Source organism: Leucopleurus acutus (assembly GCF_964270905.1).
Source record: "Leucopleurus acutus genome assembly, chromosome: 20".
Taxonomy (NCBI): domain Eukaryota; kingdom Metazoa; phylum Chordata; class Mammalia; order Artiodactyla; family Delphinidae; genus Leucopleurus; species Leucopleurus acutus.
In genome coordinates, this window is record NC_139162.1 from 15,697,165 (window position 1) to 15,719,746 (window position 22,582).

Consider the following 22,582-nt stretch of genomic DNA (forward strand, 5'->3'; position numbering starts at 1 on the left):
ATATAAGAAATTTTGGGATATATATATTTTTAGGCATTAAATTTCTTGCTATAATGTGACTTTGGACTGTCCTCTCTATTCAATAAGCAAAGAACATTCAAGTGGCCAATTATGAAAACACATTAAAACTTTTCTCTACAGTGAGATCATCACCCATAAATATTCTGACCCTTTTTTGGGTCAGCTGTATGCTGCCTAATATGGAAAAATCACAAGGGAGACACGGTGGGGCAGTAGTGTGATGTAACTCTTCCCAGCTTAAACCTTAGCTGCTGACAAGGTGTCAAAGATGTAGGAGAGACTCATAAACAGAGGTCTAAGGCCCCATCCAGCTAGGACCCACCGTGGGGCACCAGCAGCATCTATGCCTACAACAGTGTTCTTTCCAAATGCACCTCTACGCTGCCTCCCATAAGGCACTCCTGGGAAGTCTCAGAGAAGAGCTCTGTGCAGAGATGACAGCACCTAGAAAGACAACTAATCCAGTGCCCTGAGGTCACCCATGTGCTCCACAGGTCCCTAATAACTAAGTCCTCAGAGAGGGAGTATTTGATGGCTTAGGGCGGTAAGTCATGGGTCTACTGGCTGACTCTCTGGTTAGTCACTTCCTCACTGTATAGTCTAAGGGGACAGGTGTCCACCAAAAACCCCACTGGTTCTCACCTAGTTTTCTCACTTCAAACCATATGAAGTGTGTACACAAATACATGCCAAGAACCAGAGTATCAAGTAGCTGACAACGGTGCCCCTCATCCCTTGAAAAGTTACATTCAGCTTTTAGGAGTATCGTAAAGAATTCTTGGCACTCTTGCTCCATGAAAAATTTGGCCCCAGGTTTCATCTTGTTTACTCTTCTCAGGGGTCAAGAATAATGACACTAACCAGGCTGCTTTCCTGCCTCCTCCAAACTGGAGTTCCCGTCCCGATCTGGAACAGCCGCTGGGAGGAACAGGCTGCTGGGCATCACCATCTCAGGGGTAGTCACCTGAAGAGCAAGCGGTAGAGAAGCGAGGAGAGTCAAAGGGCAAGGAAAGAGACACAAAATAGGGAAATGTGTCAAAATTATTTAATAAGCAAAATTAGCCTTCACCAGTGTAAAGCTGGAGGTGTCACTTTTCATAGCTCACTGAAGATTCATGTTTATTAGACAAAGCTCACATCAGTCAAAAGCATTTCTACGGTTACATTCTGGACATAATTAGCAGTGCACACTTGAAGAATAATCTTATTATTAATATTTTTCCTTTATGCAGAATTTTGACTTTGATCACTGACAATGTTTTGTCATGGGCTGTGAAACTTCTTGTGCAACCAATTAGGTAGATAAGTTGAAAGGCCCACCTTAAGCTGCTGAAAACATAATAAGGGCCCTAATTAAATCATACCTAGTAAAGTACACTGTAATCTTGAAGCAGGGAGCATTGTAGTACTGTTTTCAGAATGTATTCAGGCAAGAGGAGGAGGGGAATAAGAGCGAAGGAAAGGGTGAGAAGAAGAGAAGGGAACAAAGGAAGGGCTAAGGACACGCAGACACACTGGCAGATTTTTCCAGGAAACAACATTTTGTAACCCTTTACAAGCTGAGATCAAGTGCAAATGAGCATTTCTTATGACTCACTTCAGTCAGGATTTCTCCTGGGGTCTTTGCCTGAGGTACACAGCATCAGAGGGGACTTCTGGCCAGTGTCCCAGCCGCAGAGGGTGCCCCGCACCCTACGTTCTACAACAGGGCAGCCCCACCTTGGCCACGGCTGTTGTTTCCCAATACAGCAACTCCAGAATTAGCCTGGGTCAAAAGAGCTACAATTTAAGGTCAGATCTTTCGGCATTTATTTCTCCAGGCTTTCCTGCCATCTGGCCGCAAGCTTGTCCAAACAAGTTATCATCTGCCCTCCATTAACGTGATAGGAGGCCCTCAACATCCAACGTAAGGCTAAAAGGTTCTTCATTTAAGAAGAAGCAATATCCCTTTGCCTACTATAGGATGGGAAGGTAGTTGGCGATGATATTCCCAAATGAATTAGAAATCGTTCCCTGTTTGATGACAGCCTGAGAAGCAAACTGACCCTGAGGTTACAGGAACAGAAACTTACATTCACCACTAACCTTTCTACATGGCGCGCAGCCCCACCTGGAGGCATTACTTTCCCATCAAACACGACTATTGAGATAGTATCTTCACTTGCTGTTACAAAGATTGGAACGCCTAGATTACTGTTCAAAATTAAATATTTAAAATAAATTACTATTAATTTTTAATGGTTCGAGGATCCTGGCCTTGCTCAAAATCACTGCTGACGTGTTCACTAGAATCATCAGTGGTAGGTTCCACTCCTAGAGGAAACTCAGACAGCTGCCCCCATAAATCCAAAAAGGTAACTCCTCAATACATTTCAGGGTATTAGGATAATCTCAGCAACCCAGATGCCCGTAGGTGCAAAAATTAAGCAACAGGCACTACGGAGAAGGGCTCTGAGAAACCCTGCGTTTACGAAGAGCAGGTGCGTGGCAGGTGAATGTGACACAGAATCCCTGCTCTCACAGAATCTGCACCCTCACACAAAGCTCGCCAGCAGCTGCTTACGGCTAGCTGTGGATGAATCGTTAGGAATGGAGCGGAGATGGCCAAACTCATTCCATCTATTTTCTTTTTAATAGAAAGCATTTCTGACCAGTGTGGTTGGGGAGTCCAGCGGGAATCCAAGAAGTGAAAGGTCACCGATTAATTTATAGTCCTCAACTGAGGGGGAGCACGAGGTTGGGGGCAAGAGGGGGAGAAAGGGAAAGGAAAAAAGACTCCCCCCCACACCTCCTTTCTCGGCTGTAGCTGCAGGATCAGTCCTTTCCTGGGATCTTTAGGAATTATGAAAAATGAATCATGAGAAGTGAAAAAAAAAAGCCCTACAGAGTAAAAAAGAATAAAATTATCCAACACCTCAGCTGCACATCATTATAGAAAACCGTGGGCTTTTTATACACATTACAGTAAGGCAGACATCCCCTCTAACAGACTCAGTACGACGGATCAGTAATTGTTTTCATACACTTTAATTAGAAAAACTCAGATGGCTATGAATAATAATGGAAAAGAGAGACTTTTGCACTTGAAAGGTTGAAGTCAATCAAGTGTGAATGACGGCAAAAAAGAAAGAAAAAAAAGACACCAATTCATCAGCCCTCTGTTGTCTCGCCGCGACTTTAATCATAATTCCTGATTGGGATTCAAGAAGGCAGTAAGCAGCGGTTCTTTGTCTGCCTTCACCTTCCATCAATTAACTCTCCCCAAAATATAATCATCAACCTCACATGCTCCTCTGCATCTTAATCTGGGCCCCCAAACCTGCAAGTCTTGCCTCATACGTGTTTACGTAATTACTTCTATCTACCTGCATCTTCTCATCTATAGTGTTACCCAACCTCTCCCTGAAAACAAACAAAAATGTTGGGTATATAAAATCTTTTTTTTTTTTTTTTGCTGTACGCGGGCCTCCCACTGTTGTGGCCTCTCCCGTTGTGGAGCACAACGTTGTGGAGGCTCCGGACGCACAGGCTCAGCGGCCATGGCTCACGGGCCCAGCCGCTCCACGGCATGTGGGATCCTCCCGGACCGGGGCACGAACCCGTGTCCCCTGTATCGGCAGGCGGACTCTCAACCACTGCGCCACCAGGGAAGCCCTATAAAATCTTAATGGGCAAGAAATGCCCAGAAAGCAAAGAAGAAGACCCCTAAAGAGAATCCTAAGGATCTAGAAATTCTGGTGCGGTCTGTCTGCGCATGGGTCCGAAGAGAGAGGTTGCGATGGAAGCCTCTTTGCTGTGCAGGACGCTGGAGGGCCCCACGTCAGCTCTCGGACACTAATGTTCCCGTGTCCGGGTCCACTACTCCCTTTCCTACCAGCTTCTCAAGCTCATCACTCAAAGTTACCACGCTTTTTTGTAAAGAGCCAAAAAATACGGTCCTGCCAATGGCTCTCTGAGGAATTCTGCTCACGGAAGAAAATGAAAGTTGGCCAAAGGCTGAGTTCCTTCAATACTTGCCTTGGCACTCCTTGTTTCCCAATCATATCTGGCTGCCACACAGTGTGGAAGGTTGAGTCTATCCCAGCCAGCCTCTGATGGACGGCTGAAAGTCCGTGGGAAAGGCGGTCACTCAACAGTGCTGGGCAGAGTTCTGTAAAGACCTTCCCTTTCTCTAGGAGCGTCGGAGCATGCCAGTGTGTGAGAGGACAAAACCTGGCCACAGCGTCGTAAGCAGAGCTGCCCCAAACGTGTCCAAACCACAGAGACCCTCGGAGGACTAGATGCCGCCAGCAGCTCCCCTGTCCCGACAGCGTACGCAGCATTACACATTCACCCTCTCTGCCCCAAGCCCTCTCCCCTCCACACAATCAAAAGCCAAACAAAAAGTTTTAGGTTTGGCCAGACAATAGTACACAATCAGTCTAAACACTTATGCTTCCTACACTGACACCCATGTAGATTTGACTGTTCCAATAATCTTACACCCATAAACACTGAGTATGTTAAGTTACATTCCCCCATACTCTACTCATTAATGTATAGAGGGGACCTCAGACTATTAAAACAGACTTTTAACCAAAAGTCAGAGTTTTTCTGGTAAGAAAATTCAATTGCTTAGAGCCATTACTGCCTCAGAACTTGAGTCTCTCAAGCTCGGCGGCCATGACCATGCAAAGCAGCTCTGTGGTGATGATCTGGATACCACATGTGCTCCTCTCAGCCATCGGTGCCAAGTCAAGCATGCAGAGTTGACGGAAACGTAGGAAGAAAATATCATCCGAACAGGCGCAGTACCTTCCTAACAAGTAAACATATAACAAGGGAAACGTGGAGTTCTGCTCTGATGCTGAAAATCTTCAAGTTCAAGCAATTCTCACATATGACGATAGAAACAGAAGAGCTCCATGCCGGTACTAAGAATCTTCACGCTTAAGCCATTCCAAAACAACTTAGCTGATGAGAAGGAAGGGCCTCAAATGACTGCTCATCCATTCATTTGACCATCATTCACTAAACTTTGTACAAGGTCCCCGTGCTGCACGCTTGTGAGACAGCAAGACCGGGTCCCTGTGTCCAAGAAGCTCACATCCAGAATAATTAACCTTCTAGAGATCATAAACTCATTAGAAAATCTGATGAAAGTTGCAGCCTCCTAGAGAAAATACTTTTAAAACAAACTATCGTAGATAATTTCAGGAAATCACAGGCTCCCTCGAGGGAAATTCCGGGATTCAAGTTAATTGCCCTTGAACTACTAGGAAAGGTGACGTGGGTTTGTAAATACCTAGTTCCTACCTCCTGTTCAGTTCACCATTATTTTGGATTATGACTTAACGCCTTTCAAGTTTCTATGAGGTGAGTGGGCCCGAAAGCCCCAAGGACACACCTTATAAAACCCAGAGTCTTAGATGTGGGTCTGGTCCCCACTGTGACATCTGGGAGGGGCCGCTGATGTTGACTCTTTTCCGACAGAAGAAGCTGGAATTATAAGGAGCCCTCCCCACTCCTTGCTTTCTCTGGGTCATGGATATGAAATGACCGAATACCACAACTTGAGCAGCCAAGGGGTGTGTACACTTTGCTGAATTCTGAACGGGACTGCTCATGCAGATTCACCTCTCAAGGCCACCCTGTCTGAGGTTAGAGCAATGCAACCAACAAGTTCCACATGCTGGAAAGCAAAGGTACTTTCTTAGAGCGAGTACTGAACTTGGTTTCTCTGAGACCTTCATCCCCACAGCCTTGGCATTGCTCGCCTGAGTAGAGCTTCTTTCTGAAAGGCTCTCTATTCCAAGTGAAAGTACAGATTTGCCAAAACCTAGACTCCCAAGGAGACTCAAATCCTTCATATTTCAGTAAAAAAATCAAGAGAATGAAGAACCTCAGGTGGAGGGAAAAAGCCTCAGACACCGGCCTTCCTGGCACAGACCTGGCCGGTCTCTACACCTTGTGAATGAGGCATTGGTCCTGTTCAAAACACAAGCATGGAGTTAAAAGCCAACCGCTTCCAGAACTGAGCATTCTAGCTAGTGGGGGACCCAAAGTCGACGGCGCCAGCGAGGGTCTGGCTGCTCACTTCCTCCCCTGACCTCGATGGCTGCCAGCTGGTCTCTGCACATCTGCAGCCAGCAAGCCCGGCAACTCACGGCAGCAGAGAGCGCTTCAGAGGTTCTTCCCTCCTTTCCTTTACTACCTTCCAAATGTGCCAGGCTGGGCGCTGGACCACGGAGCCGAGAGGGCTGTTTCTCTCTTTGTCTCGTTTCCCTTCTAAAATGTCTTCCTATGTCGTTGTCTATCTTTTTTGTTGTTTTTTTTTAAACCTAAAACCCAAGAGGAAGAATTGTAGGGCCATATTAACAATTCATATGGGCCAGAAACAAATGCAGCCCTGAACCAGATTTTAAAATCTAAGAATGAGAAAGACGGGAAAAGGAGGTAGGTGGGAGAACAGGAAACATATGAACAGTTCACACACACATGCACACACACACACACACACACACACACACAGAGTGAGTGAGGGAGAAAAAAGCTGAGAAGGGGACTGAATTGGAGAGAAAAGCTTCATTAGACTTGGAGAGGCAAGCAGTGGCAGTATACCAAGGTCACTTTTAATTTAGACCATCTAATTGGCAAACAGGCTCCAAATGGCTATCACCTCACAGGGCTTGGAATTAATGAAGCCCGATTATTTTCATTACCCTCCTCTGAGATGGAGACAAAGTGAGAGCTGGTACCCAAGTGGGTGCCACAGCCTCAGGGCCGCTGGCCACCCGAGAGCCCCCAGTGCAGGGGGGCCAAGCAGCCAGCCTGATCTGGAGACTCGGATGCACAGGCACACGACGAGCAGAGACAGACGCTGACCGAAAACATCACAGGAGACAGACAGCTGGGGCGGGCTGGGGGTGGAGGGGACCTGCAGGCAGTGCAGGTCCAGGGGCAGCCAAGGGGAATCTGTGCGTGGACAAAACGTACAGAATAACTAAGGGAGTGAAGACAAAGGGCTAGAGAAAGAGGTGTTCCTTGGGCTGCTCCACAGCCAACCCCCTTCTCTGCCATGAGGTGATACTCTGTTAAGTGACTGGGGAACAAAGACAGTTTCCCCGTATTAGTGCTCCGGGATCCCAGTGGTGTGTCCTGCCACTTAGAAGGACAGTGATCAATTAGAATAATTTAAGACTACTGATATGCATTGTAAGTGGTCTTTCCCATTCTCATTTAGGGGCCAGAAACCTGTCCCCTATGCCCTCAACCCTCCTCGCCTAAAAACTGTGAGACAAAGGAGGGCATGAGCAGCAGCCCCTATATCCCCACCACCAGTTCGGAATCTCGGACTTCTCGGTAAATAGGTGAGAATTCTATGGAACTGACATCGGGGGCGGGTCGCTCAGTTGGGTCTGGAGGGGCACCTGTCTCACCGCCTTGAGCTTTATAGATTTCTGTCTTTCATATGACGTGTGTAAAGACACCGTTTGGAGCTCTGTTTCCAATAGGCCGAGCAGAATGAAGTGGTATGGGTGCAGTTTCCATAGCGGAGGGCCAGAGCTGCAATTGTTCCCAGTGGAGAATATTTTTCAAGCCCCTTCATCGGTAAAAAGAAGGGGGCCCATGGAAGACACAGATATGAGATGCAGAGCATAAGCAAGCAGCTGTTACCATAGCAACAGACATATTAGACACTGCAGGTTCCTGAAAGCTGTCTGATAAGGTATTATTAAATGAAGCCTCCTCAAAACACTCTCCATTTACAACTGAACGGAAAGGCATTGTAGAGAAAGTAATCTATTTCCATTTATCAGGGTGGAATTTACTTTTAGAGAGACTGAAACCCAATTCAAGCCAGATCCTGGGCCCTTGGACCCAAACAGCAAAAAGTATTTCCCAGAATTTATAGCTTTAGCTACCCTGGACATACCCCGTGTCTGCCAGGAGCTGTCTGTTTGGTGGGTCTTGCCAGGCTCTCCTAGTTTGCAGCCAAAGGCAGTGAACTCAGTCAAACAATCTGGCAAGGAAGAAGATTCACTCCTCTCACTGCCATTCATCCTAGCCACTCAAGGATAAAGCAGACATAACTTTCTCCTCTTGGAGGATGAATGACTGAACACTGACCATTCCTTAATGATATGGTTTAGGAAATGCAGCTCTGATTTGAGGGGCATTTCTCAGAGTTTCCTGCTCTAGTTGGCCAGGAACAAACAGATGTATCGTCAGAAAGCCTAACCAATACTTTCCCTTGGCCAATTTTCTAATAAAATTGCTGTAAAATATCCTCCAGGGGCATGATTCTAACCACAGGTTCATTATAAACACTTAGTTGTAAAACAATTGCAAATTTCATATTAACACCAAACTTTTCAGAGGAAGGACAATGGCAACTACTTAATTGGTCAGGGCAGAGACCAAGATCAGCAGTCCAGTCCTCAAATAGGATGCTGGGCTCACCCCAAGGTATGGCCACAAACGCCCCTCTAACGCTGGTTGCTCATCTTTTCCTGCTGATGCTGCTGAAGGGTCGAGGTGGAATTGCTTCATTTAGCTCAATGCAAACCACCCTCATGACTTGAGAAACCAATTCAATACTGACAGCCATGCAGTAACTCCATCTTCTCATGCAAAGACAGGGTACCAAATCATCCTTATATACGCCTTTAAATCGAGTGTAAAACCCTTATGATTACATTTCCCACAACTTTCAACTGTATTTCTGAATCCATTAACTTTCTCTTGTTGCTAGCAAATGAACTTCCTATAGTCAGCACATTTCCCACAATTTGCACATTTTTTTCAGAAATATTTAGAAAACATCTCCATTGTCTGCTATGGGCAAATGAGGTAGGTACACAGGGGTTCCTGTACAAGGTGCCAAGCACAGCCCCTTTAGGGAGTGTGTTTCTCCTCCGTAATTATGTTCTTAGGGAGTCTTCTCAAATAGGGTTTATTAACCTGTTTCCATGGATGGATTTTAGGGTATCCTTATGCTCTCTGGCATTGTACACACAATTTTGAACATGGAGAATATTTGAAAGAGTTCTTAATAGTGGTTGTCAAACTTTAGTGTGCACAGAACACCCAGTAAGGCTACTGAACCGTTTTCACCAGCGTCTCCAAAAAAAAAGGTTGAGAATCACTGCTTGAGTGGGTAACACCCAGAAATATCTTAGGGATTGGTACCCAAGCAAACACAGCAGTAACATCCTCCTCTCAAAGACTCTGTTGATAAATGAAGAAGATTCATAATGACCACCAGACTTGCTACTTTGAATGTACCATACTGTTGCTGTTATAAAAGTATGACAAACAATGGATATTTGAAATGTAATTTATATAGTAGTCCCTAGGGATGTATAAATGAAACTTACTGTCTGATGTAAACCAATCATACAGATTACTACAGGCTCACATTTCCTAGACCAGACTGATATTAAACAGGAGAAATAATCACCAGAGCAGAAGGACGATGTATTGAAAATGCCACCCTCCCCACATCTCTTCCTGTTTCTTCAGGCTCCCATGGTTCCAGGCCATCTGTGGGAAGTATGATGAGGCCTGAGGAAAATCCCCCTTGTTACTTCCAAGGCTGGAGAGAATTCCAGGGGAATTTGTAACAGAAACCCACTCATCCACAAAAGGAAGTTTCCACTTAGAACCTTTCAACCATGTTCACCAGTCTGTCTATTTGAAAATACCCATGGAAAGTGCATTTACACTTGAAATGAAACTCATGCTAGGTCACCTTAGAGCTTGCCATTGGCTGCTAAGGTCCTCTTGACGCATCATCAAATGTATGTTCCTCACGACTAAACATCATTTACAATGTTATTCATTAATTTTGCGTAACCAAGTGGAATGGGAAATGCCTAGAGGTTACACATCTGTGACCTGCATGGGAATCGTCACACGAAAAGGCAATCAAATTAACTTATTACTCCACTGTTGAAGGAAGTTAGAGGTGAGAACTTTTCTCTTTGGGGGTTTTTCCTCTAGTGATCAGGAAAGGGCTTTCCAGCAGCCCAAGCATACACAGAATGCAGGATATTGGTATCGCCTGTAGACGTTTGAAAAGTTTTCACATTACATTAGATTTAAATCCTTATACTAATCTTTTGGGCCATGTTTACAGTGGCCACTTAGAGCCATGCCCCGCAGGTGTAGCAACATCATGTTCAAAATGCAAAGCCCTTGTTCATGACTCGCCACGTGCTACCCAACTGAGCACCTTCCTGCTTTGAGAATGAAAGCATCCACTTGAGAAACTCCCACGTCACAGGGCTACATTCTGCGAGTTTGCCACTTGCAGGGGCATCAAGTCAGCTAACCTCTCTGAGCCTCAGTTTCCTCAGCCGTCAATGTAAACGTGTCAAACTCTTTAAATAAAACAGAGTGGTTGTGAGGATGAAATGAGACATAATGAATTTAAGAGCAACCTAGAAGATGACCTGCTCAGTAAAGGTTTGGAGAATCTGAATAACAACTTCTTCATGTAAATGGTTAGCTACTCTAGGCCTCTGCGTCCTGAGGGGAGAGAGGAATGATAAGGCTCGTTGAGAAATGCATATGTATTCAGCCCTTTAGGCCACAGTCAGGCCAAGTCTAAGGTGAACAAAGGTCACAGAACTATCTTTGACATTTCCAACTCTGCACTGGCTCTCGCATCGCATCCAGCAACACAGAGTCCTGTCCATGTTGCTGCATCACCTTTGACCGCTGGGGAAAGAAAAGCCCCGAGGTCCTGCTCCCAGCTGCCTTACCGTCATGATGAGCTTCTCCACGCAGTCGGGCGCCACGCTGTGGAGGTGGGTGAGGTGCAACTGGAGGTGGATCTTGTTGTTGAGCATGTCCTGGCACAGGGGGCAGCGGAGCATGGGCTGCACCGAGTGCTGCGTCATGGCGTGCACCCGCAGCCGGTTGACATCGGCGTTGCTGTACTTGCAGTAGGGACACTGGTACATCTGTGGGGAACACACAGCCACCCCTCCGGCTGAATCTTCAGTTCCCACCGCAACTGTGTCCGCCCCAAGCCCGCCCACCCGAGACTCCACTCCCCCCCTTCCCCCCAGTTATGTGAAACACTCCCCCACCAGCACAGCCCCTTCTGGCCTCACCTGCTCCGGTTTGGTCTCCTCTGATGTTTTTGGTCGCTTTGAAGAGAGAGGAGACTCTGAGCTACCTGGGAAGGAGATGCGTTTGGAGGTTGCAGGAGAATCTGTCAGCTCCTTCTCTGCTTGGCTTGATGATGCTGGAAGAAAAAGCAGAAGATGTAATACAGCAGCCAGACCAGGCCAGCTCCCAGAGGGTTTGCGTTGGGTGAAAATCAACATTCATTTATAGCACAGGATTTTCTTGAAACACCAAAATTAAAGTAGGATGAGCATCCGGACTGATTTATCAGGCATGCTAGAAAAGAAGCAAGTGTTTCTTTTTGTCCCCCATGAATTTCTGTCACTACACAACTTTAACAACTGAACACTAAGAAAAAAAGGTACAGAAATGGACTAAAAGGCTCTGAGTTGGATTAAGCTACATTCAGTCTATTCTGACCTCCCCCAATCAAGACACAATCTGCTGGCTTATGAGGGTGGGTGGGAAAGTCTCACCAACTGCTTTGCCAACCACGAGTCAACCCAAGTACCAGACACACTCTGCTTTCATGGATGTAATAGATGATGTGCTTCCAACTTTATTGTCACAGCTCTTGAAATCACAGCACAGCACAGCACATCACAGGAGACATGATAAATGGGACGGACCCGAGAAAGGTTTACACGGATATCTGCATACAAATGCATGCAAAAAAGTCAAGTGTGGCTTCAGCAACTTGCTTCTGGGGAAGAAGTAACTGAAGAGTGGAACTACATAGGGCGTGACTCCAACTTCTAATCGAGCCAGTGCTCCAGACACAAGAGTTTATTCAGAGTGGGTGGTTCAGAGGGAAAGTGTCCTCTCTGCTTGCCAGAAACATGCCCTCTGCACCCCACTCCACCAAAACAACAAAACACCAACGAGGAAGGAGAGTCACATGAGAGTGAAGCAGCAAGCAGTGAGCGTGGAAGTGTTGGCGGAAGGAGTTCTCTGAAGCATGGAAAGGGATCTGGAAGATTGTGATGAGAAAACAGCTGGGCTGAAAGGGTTTTAACAAGGATGAATAAGCAGGGCTCCTCCAGTATAAACACAAATCTCCAAATGGTCAGATGTGGTCATTCCAAAACCTGGTCAGTATCTTAAGGCTGGCTCTCTCACTTGTTTTGGACGGGAACTCCATTTTTCAGCATTTTGCTACAAGTGGTAAGAAGAAAAATCCTGAAAATGGTAGTGAGACAGTACATACCCACTGCCCTCCCTACCTCACTGAAAAATCATTTGACTCAGCACTGAGGTCACTGGTTTAGAAAGCCTCATGTTTACTCTTTGGTCAAACTGCTTTCTGTCTCATCCAGCCTAGTTCCCTAGCATGTGTTTCCAGCCTTGAAATCTGTTCTGACATGGATACCCAAGATGCTGTCATTACAGGTGTGTGCTTTAATAAACAGTTGTAACAAATCAATTTTATTCATTAAAATCATAAGGCCACACAATAATTTTGGAAAATAAAAATGCAAAATGCAGGAAATATTCCTGGAAGTGGATGCTCTTCCCAGAATGCACATCTTCTGATCTTTAACCCCAGTATCTTGGTAACCTGGTCTACATAAGTTTGTAGAACATCTATTATTTAAAAAGTACAAGGACAAGCATATTACACACGGACCCCTCCTCCTCCCAGCACACATTCATAACAGTACTTTAATCTGTCTCGAATCGACTTCAAACCCATTTTCTTCTTAATGGGAGTTATTCATTTTCACTTGAAAGGTAATACATGACGGCTGGATATTTAATGTGATGGACTGGCTGCCGATTAACTAGGTGCTGTATGTGACATTCCAGTCTGGTTCCCACGGCCCACTTCCCATCTCCCAGCCCCCGGCAGACCTGATCCCGCGAAACCTTGCGTCGCAGGTGTTAGACCTCGGAGTGTGATGGGCCCCCTGCCTGAACACTCCCACAATAGGAGGCTTTTAATTAATGTTTTGGGGATGTAAGATCTTCCTGCCCCCAGAAGGTTTCTTACTCTCCATCGTTTTTCATGTTTGCTTACTGGTTGTCTTCTGTATGTTAGCTCTCCTGTAGCTTTTCAAAGGCATTCTAAAGATGGGGTGGGTGGGCACGTTAGATGACCCTTCAGATGCTTATTTGTTAGAGCCATCCTCCAGCTTCCCCATCTCCACCTCCAACCTGTAGGATTAGGTTAGGTTCAGGGCTTACAGTTAGGAAAGAGCTGCTCTCTGCTCCCCCTTCCCCTAGGGGCAAGCCAAGATGCAGATCCTATTCTAAACACCCATATCCGTCTTTTTGTTAGTCTGCCTGACCTGAAACAACACTTGCTTTTACAGGACCGTGACACTGCCTTCCTTGTCAATGCCCTCAACCTGCCTGCTACCCGCCCTCTTCAGAATGATTTTCAACCGTGCAGTTGCTCAGCAGTGTGGATGAACGAGCGCGGAGGCTGAGACCGCCCGACTCATCCACTCCCTGGAAAGCAAACCCGGTGTAACCCAGTGCAGCATTAGCGTCCTCACAGGACCGGAGTCCACCCGCGTCCTTCAAGGCTGAACGCATGATGAATGGTGACGAGGTTGCAGAGGTGAGAATTCTCGTTTCAGAAGCCACTATTCTTTCCCCCTGCATGGAGAGGGGGACTTCTATTACCTTTTTTTTATTTTTCATACTCTCAAATTGCTCTGTAATTCTAAAGCTTCCTTTGTGAGCTCAAGCTAAGGAGCTGTTCTAAAGCGTTTTCAAAAATGAAATCGGCACTTGCTCACTCATTCCTCTTTCTCTGGAGTAACACAACAGCTCTGCTATGATATGAAATACTGCATCCACTGGTGTAAGAACTTCCGGGGCTCATCTCCCTTCTATCTGGGGCAATCTGCATTTTTATTAGATCAGAGCTGTCTAGAAGTGGACATTAGCCACCTGCAGCTCGCTAGGCTTCTTCTCTAAAGATAACGCCGTGCCTTTCCTATATCGGAGTCTGTTAACACCCAGTTACAATCCCATTGTGCTTCCCTGGGTGATGTGAGGACTGCTCCAAAGAGTTAGGTTAACGAGGCTGACAGGCCCCTCCTAGCTTGACCCCAGACATTAAAACGTCAATCCCTATGAAAACATGGTACCAGAGATTTTATAAGATTTCTGTAGATGGGTAAACAGTTGCGCAAGTTCTCCATCAGCATGCTGGAAGAGGGTTCACTACTGACAATGACAGTCTAAGGTTTTCTCAAGCTTCTTCTCTCTGAACAGCTTCAAAAGGGCCAGACTCCCAAAATCAATTCCTACTTTAGTTCTGTCACTAGCATACATTGTAGGCATAAGTAAATGAGCTTGTACGAATACCAAGAGGGAAAGTACCGTGGTTTTCTTTTTTGAAGACTTTTTGAAACTCTGACTTAAATTCCGAGAGCGATGTCACAGTCTAGAAAACATTATTACTTTTTAAAATTAATTACTGATCAGTTTAAGGCCATTACGACGTCACAGTAGTGAAACACAAATAGATGCGCTCCAGAGACAAGCCATAGTTTAAACAGTGCCTGGAACCACTGGATTATACTGGTAACAACTTCAAGGGTAACTACCTGTAGTGGCTTTTACAATAATGACAAAATGAACTGGAAACAATCTAGATATTTTACAACAGGGCACGGTTAAGTAAACAATGGTACCGCCACTCTATTCAGTATTAGATGACATTACATATGATAGCTATGAAGCAATATGGAAAAATCCTTGAGAAGGTTAATCAGAAAAAAAATAAGATAACATATGCATTATAACATGATACAGCTTTGTAAAAAATAGGTATTAGAAAAAAAGACTGGAAGAAAATGACTGCTGTATTTAGGTGATGGCATCACGGACCATCTCCCCATTTTCTACATTTGTCATGTAGTTATATTATTTTTAATACTATAATTAAAGAGTTTAGCATTTAAATTCCACTGTCCATGAAAAGGTTGATATTTGGATCCATACTGTGCAAAACATCAGGTGGTATTTTTACTTTGCTGGTTAAAGCAATTTTTCCTCATTTTGGCAGGTATGCCATGTGAAAATATGTGTTAAATCTCAATGAATCTTCCACAGGCAACATGCTGGGCTCCTGGCACTTCAAAGGGTTTAAAAACGTGGCAAGGAATCATGCGAGTGCCATCGATTACATACTCTGTAAAGCGAGGCAAGAGGGATACTGGGGCAATATCGGGGAAATGCAGGGTCAAACCCCAAGCGCAGCCCGACAGGATGTTAGCTGCGGACTCCTCGCCACGCAAACTTTCTAAGGAGTGGACAAACACTTGCTCAACTTGTTAGAAGTTAAGGTTGCCCCACTGGACTCGCTGGTGAGGCAGGAAAAGGACCGGCGTGGCCTGGCTATGGAGTACAGAAAATTCAAAGTCAACTTTCTGGGCCAAAAGCCACCATTCCACCTTAAACTGTGATGGGTTGGTCACTATATCTGAGGAAGGCAAGTACTGAGAGGCAGACCTGATTCATGACTCTCCATTTCATTGTTCCTCTACATTCCAAGCAAAAGAAATTTCATTTCCAAGGGAAAGACACAGTAGTCAGTGCATGGCTTCCTCAGGAAAAACAAAAATCATTTCTGTGACGTCAACTTCCAGGTATCCTTTGTTTTTAACATATTTGCTTGGGGGTATTTAACCTCTAAAAATAATTACTTAAAAATTTTCCCCTCTTGTCATATTAATTAGAGGGAGTAGGGAAGAGAAGAGAGCCAATATGAATTCATGCAAGTTTTGTTTACAATTTTCAAGAAGAGGTTTTATTATGTTCTAAGCATACAGAATAATTAAAACAAGCCTAGTAAGGTTTCAGGTAAGAGGTGACTAACTGTAAAGAACAGGTTAAGGGGACTTCCCTGGTGGCGCAGTGGTTAAGAATCCGCCTGCCAGTGCAGGGGACACAGGTTCAATCCCTGGTCCAGGAAGATCCCACATGCCACAGAGCAGCTAAGCCCGTGTGCCACAACTACTGAGCCTGCACTCTACAGCCTGCGAGCCACAACTACTGAGCCCACGTGCCGCAACTACTGAAGCCCATGTGCCTACAGCCCGTGCTCTGCAACAAGAGAAGCCACTGCCATGAGAAGCCCACGCGCCACAACAAAAAGTAGCCCCCGCTCACCGCAATTAGAGAAAGCCCATGTGCTGCAACAAAGACCCAACGCAGCCAAAAATAAATAAATAAAAAGTAAATTTAAAAAAAGAAGAATAGGTAAGAACAGTATAATTTAGGGGGCTTATCAAGTGGTCAAGTATGGTAGAAACACAGTCTCTTTAACTGCACCTGATAAAACCACTTTTCCTAGAACAAATTCTCACCCAATCCCAATCCTCACTAATAAACTAAAACCTGAATCACTGAAATTTTGGTGACAGAAAACTTGAGAGCTGTACTTGCAATACCATGTACTGCCAGCAGACTTAATGCCAACCACGTGCCTCATTTCCCACCTAGTGATGTGGTCATACAACTCTGAAGCGAGGGAAGGCAGGGAGTTGCTGCCTCCTGAAAAAGAAACCTGAAGAAAAATTGGAAGTGAAGTAGAAATGGAACCTGAAGGTACACAGTTTTTGGCTTTCCCTAATCATCTGCCAAGACGTCAACTTCCCTCCATGACAAACGGAAGTACTGGAAGTTTCAGTTCCATGAGCAAAACTGACTTTCTCATCACTCAGCACACCATTGGTGCTGTTGGCATGGTGGACATTCTCTGCCACAGGCCCGCCTTTGGCCAGAGTCCTCCCTTGGGGAGATCCTGGGCATGCGCTGAGCTGTCCGCGTTACTGGGAAGTCTCTTCTGCGTTTCTTCTCTTCATGGCATAGTGGCACTCGGAAGTGGTGTTCACCAAGATGCTGACCCCCCCTTCCTTCTGGGGACCCCAAGGTGAGCCCACTGAAGGCCTGGGATGCTGCCTGACATGTCATCCTTGTGGAGCGGCCAAAGGCAGCCTCCAGCCCCACTTCTCAACCATCAGACTCTGAGCTAAAGTACCACTGACAGCCCCTCCATCTAAAGTTCCATCTCCCAAACCAGCAACATAATGGAGGAGCCAATTAAATGATTATTAATTCATGCTACTTTCCGTAAGCCAGAGGTTCTCATCGCCTTGTGTTCCGTAAACCAGCTTGCCACCTGCCCCAGAAATTTACAGCAATCTTTTATCTCCATTGACTAAGGAGAAAAAAAAAAAAAACGTTCACACAGCTCCATACTCAGTGCTTGAGTTGGGATAATGACCCCAGCACGATAGTCACAGAAGCTTCACCATATTGGAAAGTGGTCATTCAGCTCATAATGACAATGAGATGAAAGGGGCAGTGAGCCCTCTCCACAGCCCCTTCCCCTCAGCTTCTCAGAGGCCCGACACTCCCCTCTAGAAAGCAGAAATGCACAGTTTCCAGAGGGTCAATCTGTGCTCTGGACTTGTGATCCTCTGTGATACTGTCACTGAATGTGGAGCTGCTCTTGGCATCTGCTTGCAATTCCCTCCCCAGAGGAGAGGCTAAGATTTCGTACTCGCATCTCCTGCAGAGCTACTGCACTTCAGAAGTGGCCAGAGAGCTGGCTAAATCCTCTCCCTCCCTACGGAAAGAAACAGTTCGTTTAAAGGGTCTGCTCGGCTGCCAACTTGGTCGCTAAACATGCACGGCTCTGCCTCTCACCAAGCACTTGAAGATGATTCAAAGAGGAATCGGGGAGTCTGTGCACGGCGAAGGCGCACCCAACGGGGTCTCTACACCCTTACACACCCAGAGTCCAGCCCCATGAGGGTAAGAACCTTCTATTGAAAACACAGTCCTGGTTTCAGTTAAGTGCAGGCTACACTGCTCCTGCATGTCTCTTGAAAGCATTTTAGAGAAGTACTCAAAAAGGAGAAGAACATGCCTAGGTAGGCAGAGCGAGACACACAGGCCTCATCCACTTACCAGACATGTCTTCCTGTTTCCATGAAGGATTTCAAAGAAAACTTGAGTTATACTACAGATGGGTATTACTGATGCTCGGGGAATGGCTCATTATTTTTCTCCTCCAACTCAAAGATGAACCAGATAGGTCAGCACTTTGAAAATCCAGAAGCTCTTCAGTGTCGTTTCTGTTGTTGTTATTAGTTTGCTTTTTATTTGGAAATATAGATTCACAGGAAGTTGCAAGATCAGTACAGAGAGGTCTGTTTCCCCTTCGCCTAGGTGTTTCTTTTTAACCAGGGTTTAGATAAAGATTGCTGGGTTTCTCAGATGGAGAGATATACCATGTTCTTGGAGTGGAAGGATCAACACTGTGAAAATGACTATACTACCCAAAGCAATCTACAGATTCAATGCAATCCCTATCAAACTACCAATGGCATTTTTCACAGAACTAGAACAAAAGAATTTCACAATTTGTATGGAAACACAAAAGACCCCGAATAGCCAAAGCAATCTTGAGAAAGAAAAACGGAGCTGGAGGAATCAGGTTCCTGGACTTCAGACTATACTGCAAAGCTACAGTCATCAAGACAGTATGGCACTGGCACAAAAACAGAAATACAGATCAATGGAACAGGATAGAAAGCCCAGAGATAAACCCACATACATATGGTCACCTCATTTTTGATAAATGAGGCTAGAATGTACAATGGAGAAAAGACAGCCTCTTCAATAAGTGATGCTGGGAAAACTGGACAGCTACAGGTAAAAGAATGAAATCAGAACACTCCCTAACACCATACACACAAAAAAACTCAAAATGGATTAAAGACCTAAATGTAAGGCCAAGACACTACAAAACTCTTAGAGGAAAATACAGGCAGAACACTCTATGACATAAATCACAGCAAGACCTTTTTTGACCCATCTCCTAGAGAAATGGAAATGAAAACAAAAAAAAAAAACAAATGGGACCTAATGAAACTTAAAAGCTTTTGCACAGCAAAGGAAAATATAAACAAGACAAAAAGACAACCCTCAGAATGGGGGAAAATATTTGCAAAACGAAGCAACAAAGGATTAATCTCCAAAATATATAAGCAGCTCATGCAGCTCAATATCAAAAAAGCAAACAACCCAATCCAAAAATGGGCAGAAGACCTAAATAGACATTTCTCCAAAGAAGATACACAGATTGCCAACAAACACATGAAAGAATGCTCAACGTCACTAATTATTAGAGAAATGCAAATCAAACCTACAATGAGGTATCACCTCACACCACTCAGAATGGCCATCACCAAAAAATCTACAAACAATAAATGCTAGAGAGGGTGTGGAGAAAAGGGAACCCTCTTGCACTGTTGGTGGGAATGTAAATTGATACAGCCACTATGGAGAACAGTGTGGAGGTTCCTTAAAAAACTACAAATAGAACTACCATACGACCCAGCAATCCCACTACTGGGCATATACCTTGAGAAAACCATAATTCAAAAAGAGTCAGGTACTACAGTGTTCACTGCAGCTCTATTTACAATAGCCAGGACATGGAAGCAACCTAAGTGTCCATCAACAGATGAATGGATAAAGAAGATGTGGCACATATATACAATGGAAGATTACTTAGCCATGAAAAGAAGCGAAACTGAGTTATTTGTAGTCAGGGGGATGAACCCAGAATCTGTCATACAGAGTGAAGTAAGTCACAAAGAGAAAAACAAATACCGTATGCTAACACGTATATATGGAATCTAAAAAAAGAAAAATGGTTATGAAGAACCTAGGGGCAGGACAGGAATAGAGACGCAGATGTAGAGAATAGACTTGAGGACATGGGGAGGGGGAAGGGTAAGCTGGGACCGAAGTGAAAGAGCGTCAAGGACATATATACACTACCAAATTTAAAATAGATAGCTAGTGGGAAGCAGCCACATAGCACAGGGAGATCCGTTTGGTGCTTTGTGACCACCTAGAGGGGTGGTATAGGGAGGGTGGGAGGGAGATGCAAGAGGGAGGAGATACGAGGATATATGTATACGTATAGCTGATTCACTTTGTTATAAAGCAGAAACTAACACACCATTGTAAAGCAATTATACTCCAATAAAGATGTTTAAAAAAAAAAAAATCCACCTTCCAATGCAGGAGATGCGGGTTCGATCCCTGGTCAGGGAACTAAGATCCCACATGCCACAGGAAAACTAAGCCCGTGCGCTGCAACTAGAGAGAAGCCATCGCACCGCAACTAGAGAGGAGCCTGCACGCCACAACAAAAGATCCCGCGTGCCGCAACTAAGACCCGATGTAGCCTAAAATAAAACAGGGAGTTTCATACAAAGCAGAAGGACAAGGACCTCCAGATAAGTGGAAAAATCTGGCAACAGGATCTTCATTCCTATGCGGTAGCCGTGGGCTGGAGCCAATGCCCCGTGCCCTCTGGCTTGCCCCACCCTCCCCTGATACTGGGCATTCCTTCATTCTGTCTGCCAGCATCTATGTGTGACACTTAATTTGGGAGATGGGGCTCGAGGAGGAGACAGGAGTGAAAAGAAGAATCTTAGAAAGGGCAGACGCACTGAAGAGGACGCTGAGGAAAAGGGAGTAGGAGAAGGAGAGGCATCCACAGGGGCCCAGAGGCTGGAAGCTGATCCCAGGAAGGCTGCCCCAGGAGGAGGCAGGGGCTGTCATCCCAAGAAGAATCAGTAGCTGAACCTGGGAAAGGAAATCCTTGTTTCATTGCCTGAGTTCATTGTCTGCTCCCTGACACAGAGCCCCTAAATCCCCTGAAATTTCCTGGGTGACAGGAGTATCTTTTGTTCCAATGAGGTGACTCTGAGTGGTCACCAGAAAGACCAAGCCGTGGTTAGAAGCTTGGGATCTTCAATCTCACCTCCCACCCTTCAGGAAGGGGAGGGGGTTGGAGACGGAGTTAATGATCCATCATCCCTACTTGATGAAGCCTCCATAAAAATCCCAAAATTTTTAAAAATTCCAGGTTGGCACACCCCAACTCCGTGGGGACGGAAACTCCTGCGCTCAGGATCCTTCCAGACCTTGCCCTATGTGTCTCTTCATCTGACTGTTCATCTGTTATCTTTTATCATACCATTCGTTAAATCATGAGCTGGTAAAAAAAAAAACAGAACAAAAAAACATTGCTGGGTTTTTGATCACTCTTCATCATGACCACATGTCTCCTCCTCTCCCACTCCTGCAATCCGGGATTCCATCGGCCAAGACCAGGACTCGTGCCTCTTCTACACACTTCTGTCTTTGAGGAAAGCTCAGTTCCTTCCTCACGCGGCGGGGGCTCAGGGCCTTGCCATCCGGTTAAAGGAGACGTAAGTCTCAAACTTCACGCACGTCACAGAGGTCAGAGCCCCAACGTTCTCAAACTCAACTGTGAGTCAGAAATCCCCTGGAAGGCTTGCTAACACACAGAAGGCAGGCCCCACCCCCCTAGCATAGGTCTGATTCAGAGAATCTGCATTTCCAGTGAGTTCCCAGGTGATGCTGGTGGTCTGACCACATTTTGAGAACCGCTGTCAGAGCCAAAGCTTTCTGTAATTGGTAGGAACCATACCACCTTGTGGCTGGACTAGAATTAAATAAGGGGGCCTGCAGGCGTGGGCGGATCTGGCCATGCACTTTCAAATGACTCTTGCTGAAAATGCTATTCTCATCATCTACACTCGGGGACAAAAGCCGGGCCTGGTCTCAAAGCCCGATGTTTTCCCCCTCAGGCCAAAGGTGAAAGATTAAATATGGCTGTCCCTCAGGGAACCTGCCTCCTCTAAACCAACACAGACACATTTTCAAAGCCAGAAATTCAGAAGGAATAACCTCTACATGTTCTGTTAGCAGTGTAATCCAGAATAATGACAGACTGCCTTGCTTATGAAAGTCTCGGTCTTTCCACGTGTCCTGGAGAACCTCTGTGAAAAGGACAAACACCTCTGGGCTCTTTCCACTTTGCAGGAAGAGGAAGCCTCTTTTTGGTGCTGGCTTCCCAGGTCTTGGCACCTGCAGGCTACACCAGCCCGAGGCGCCCTTTGCTTCGGCCCTGGGAAGAATGCAGAGACCCACACTGGCCCCTGTGTCCGCGAGTCGGCACTCTGGGAATGGGGGGTCAGGCCGTGCTTTCCCAGTGAGCGGCCAGGGTGCGACGGCGGGCCCATGCTGAGTGCTGGCTGCCGCCGCTTGTCTGCAGCTTCGGGGAAAAAAGTAGTGCTAAGTCCCACATCAGAGGCATCAATCTGTTGTACTAATTCCTTGTTGAAATATGCATAAGGCTGCTTAACTACACTGATTTGCGCTCCCAAAAGGCCATCCCGCAATTCAGTTTCAAGATACCTTACTCCCTCTGTGTCAGGTTTATGAATGAACCACCAGTCACCACTTCGTTTAGCCCAACATCAGCTGTCGGAGTACTCGTAACTTCTAAACGTTGGGCTGCCACCCTGAGCCCAGCCTGTGCCAGAAGCCAGGGACCAAAGGGGCCAAGACCCAATTCTTCACTTCGAGG

General features: G+C 45.7%; 1 protein-coding gene across 2 annotated transcripts in view; it reads right to left on the reverse strand.

Annotated features, from left to right (window-relative positions):
* The window catches only part of ZFHX3 (zinc finger homeobox 3), a 245,478-nt gene that overhangs the window by 15,622 nt on the left and 207,274 nt on the right, over positions 1–22,582 (reverse strand). For both annotated transcript variants that reach the window (XM_082862485.1, XM_082862484.1), the window contains 3 exons: positions 11,124–11,257; positions 10,770–10,970; positions 883–985 (listed from right to left, as the gene is read on the reverse strand). In XM_082862485.1, the coding sequence (XP_082718611.1) occupies positions 883–985; positions 10,770–10,970; positions 11,124–11,257 (438 nt within the window). The remainder of the gene's footprint in view (positions 1–882; positions 986–10,769; positions 10,971–11,123; positions 11,258–22,582) is intronic.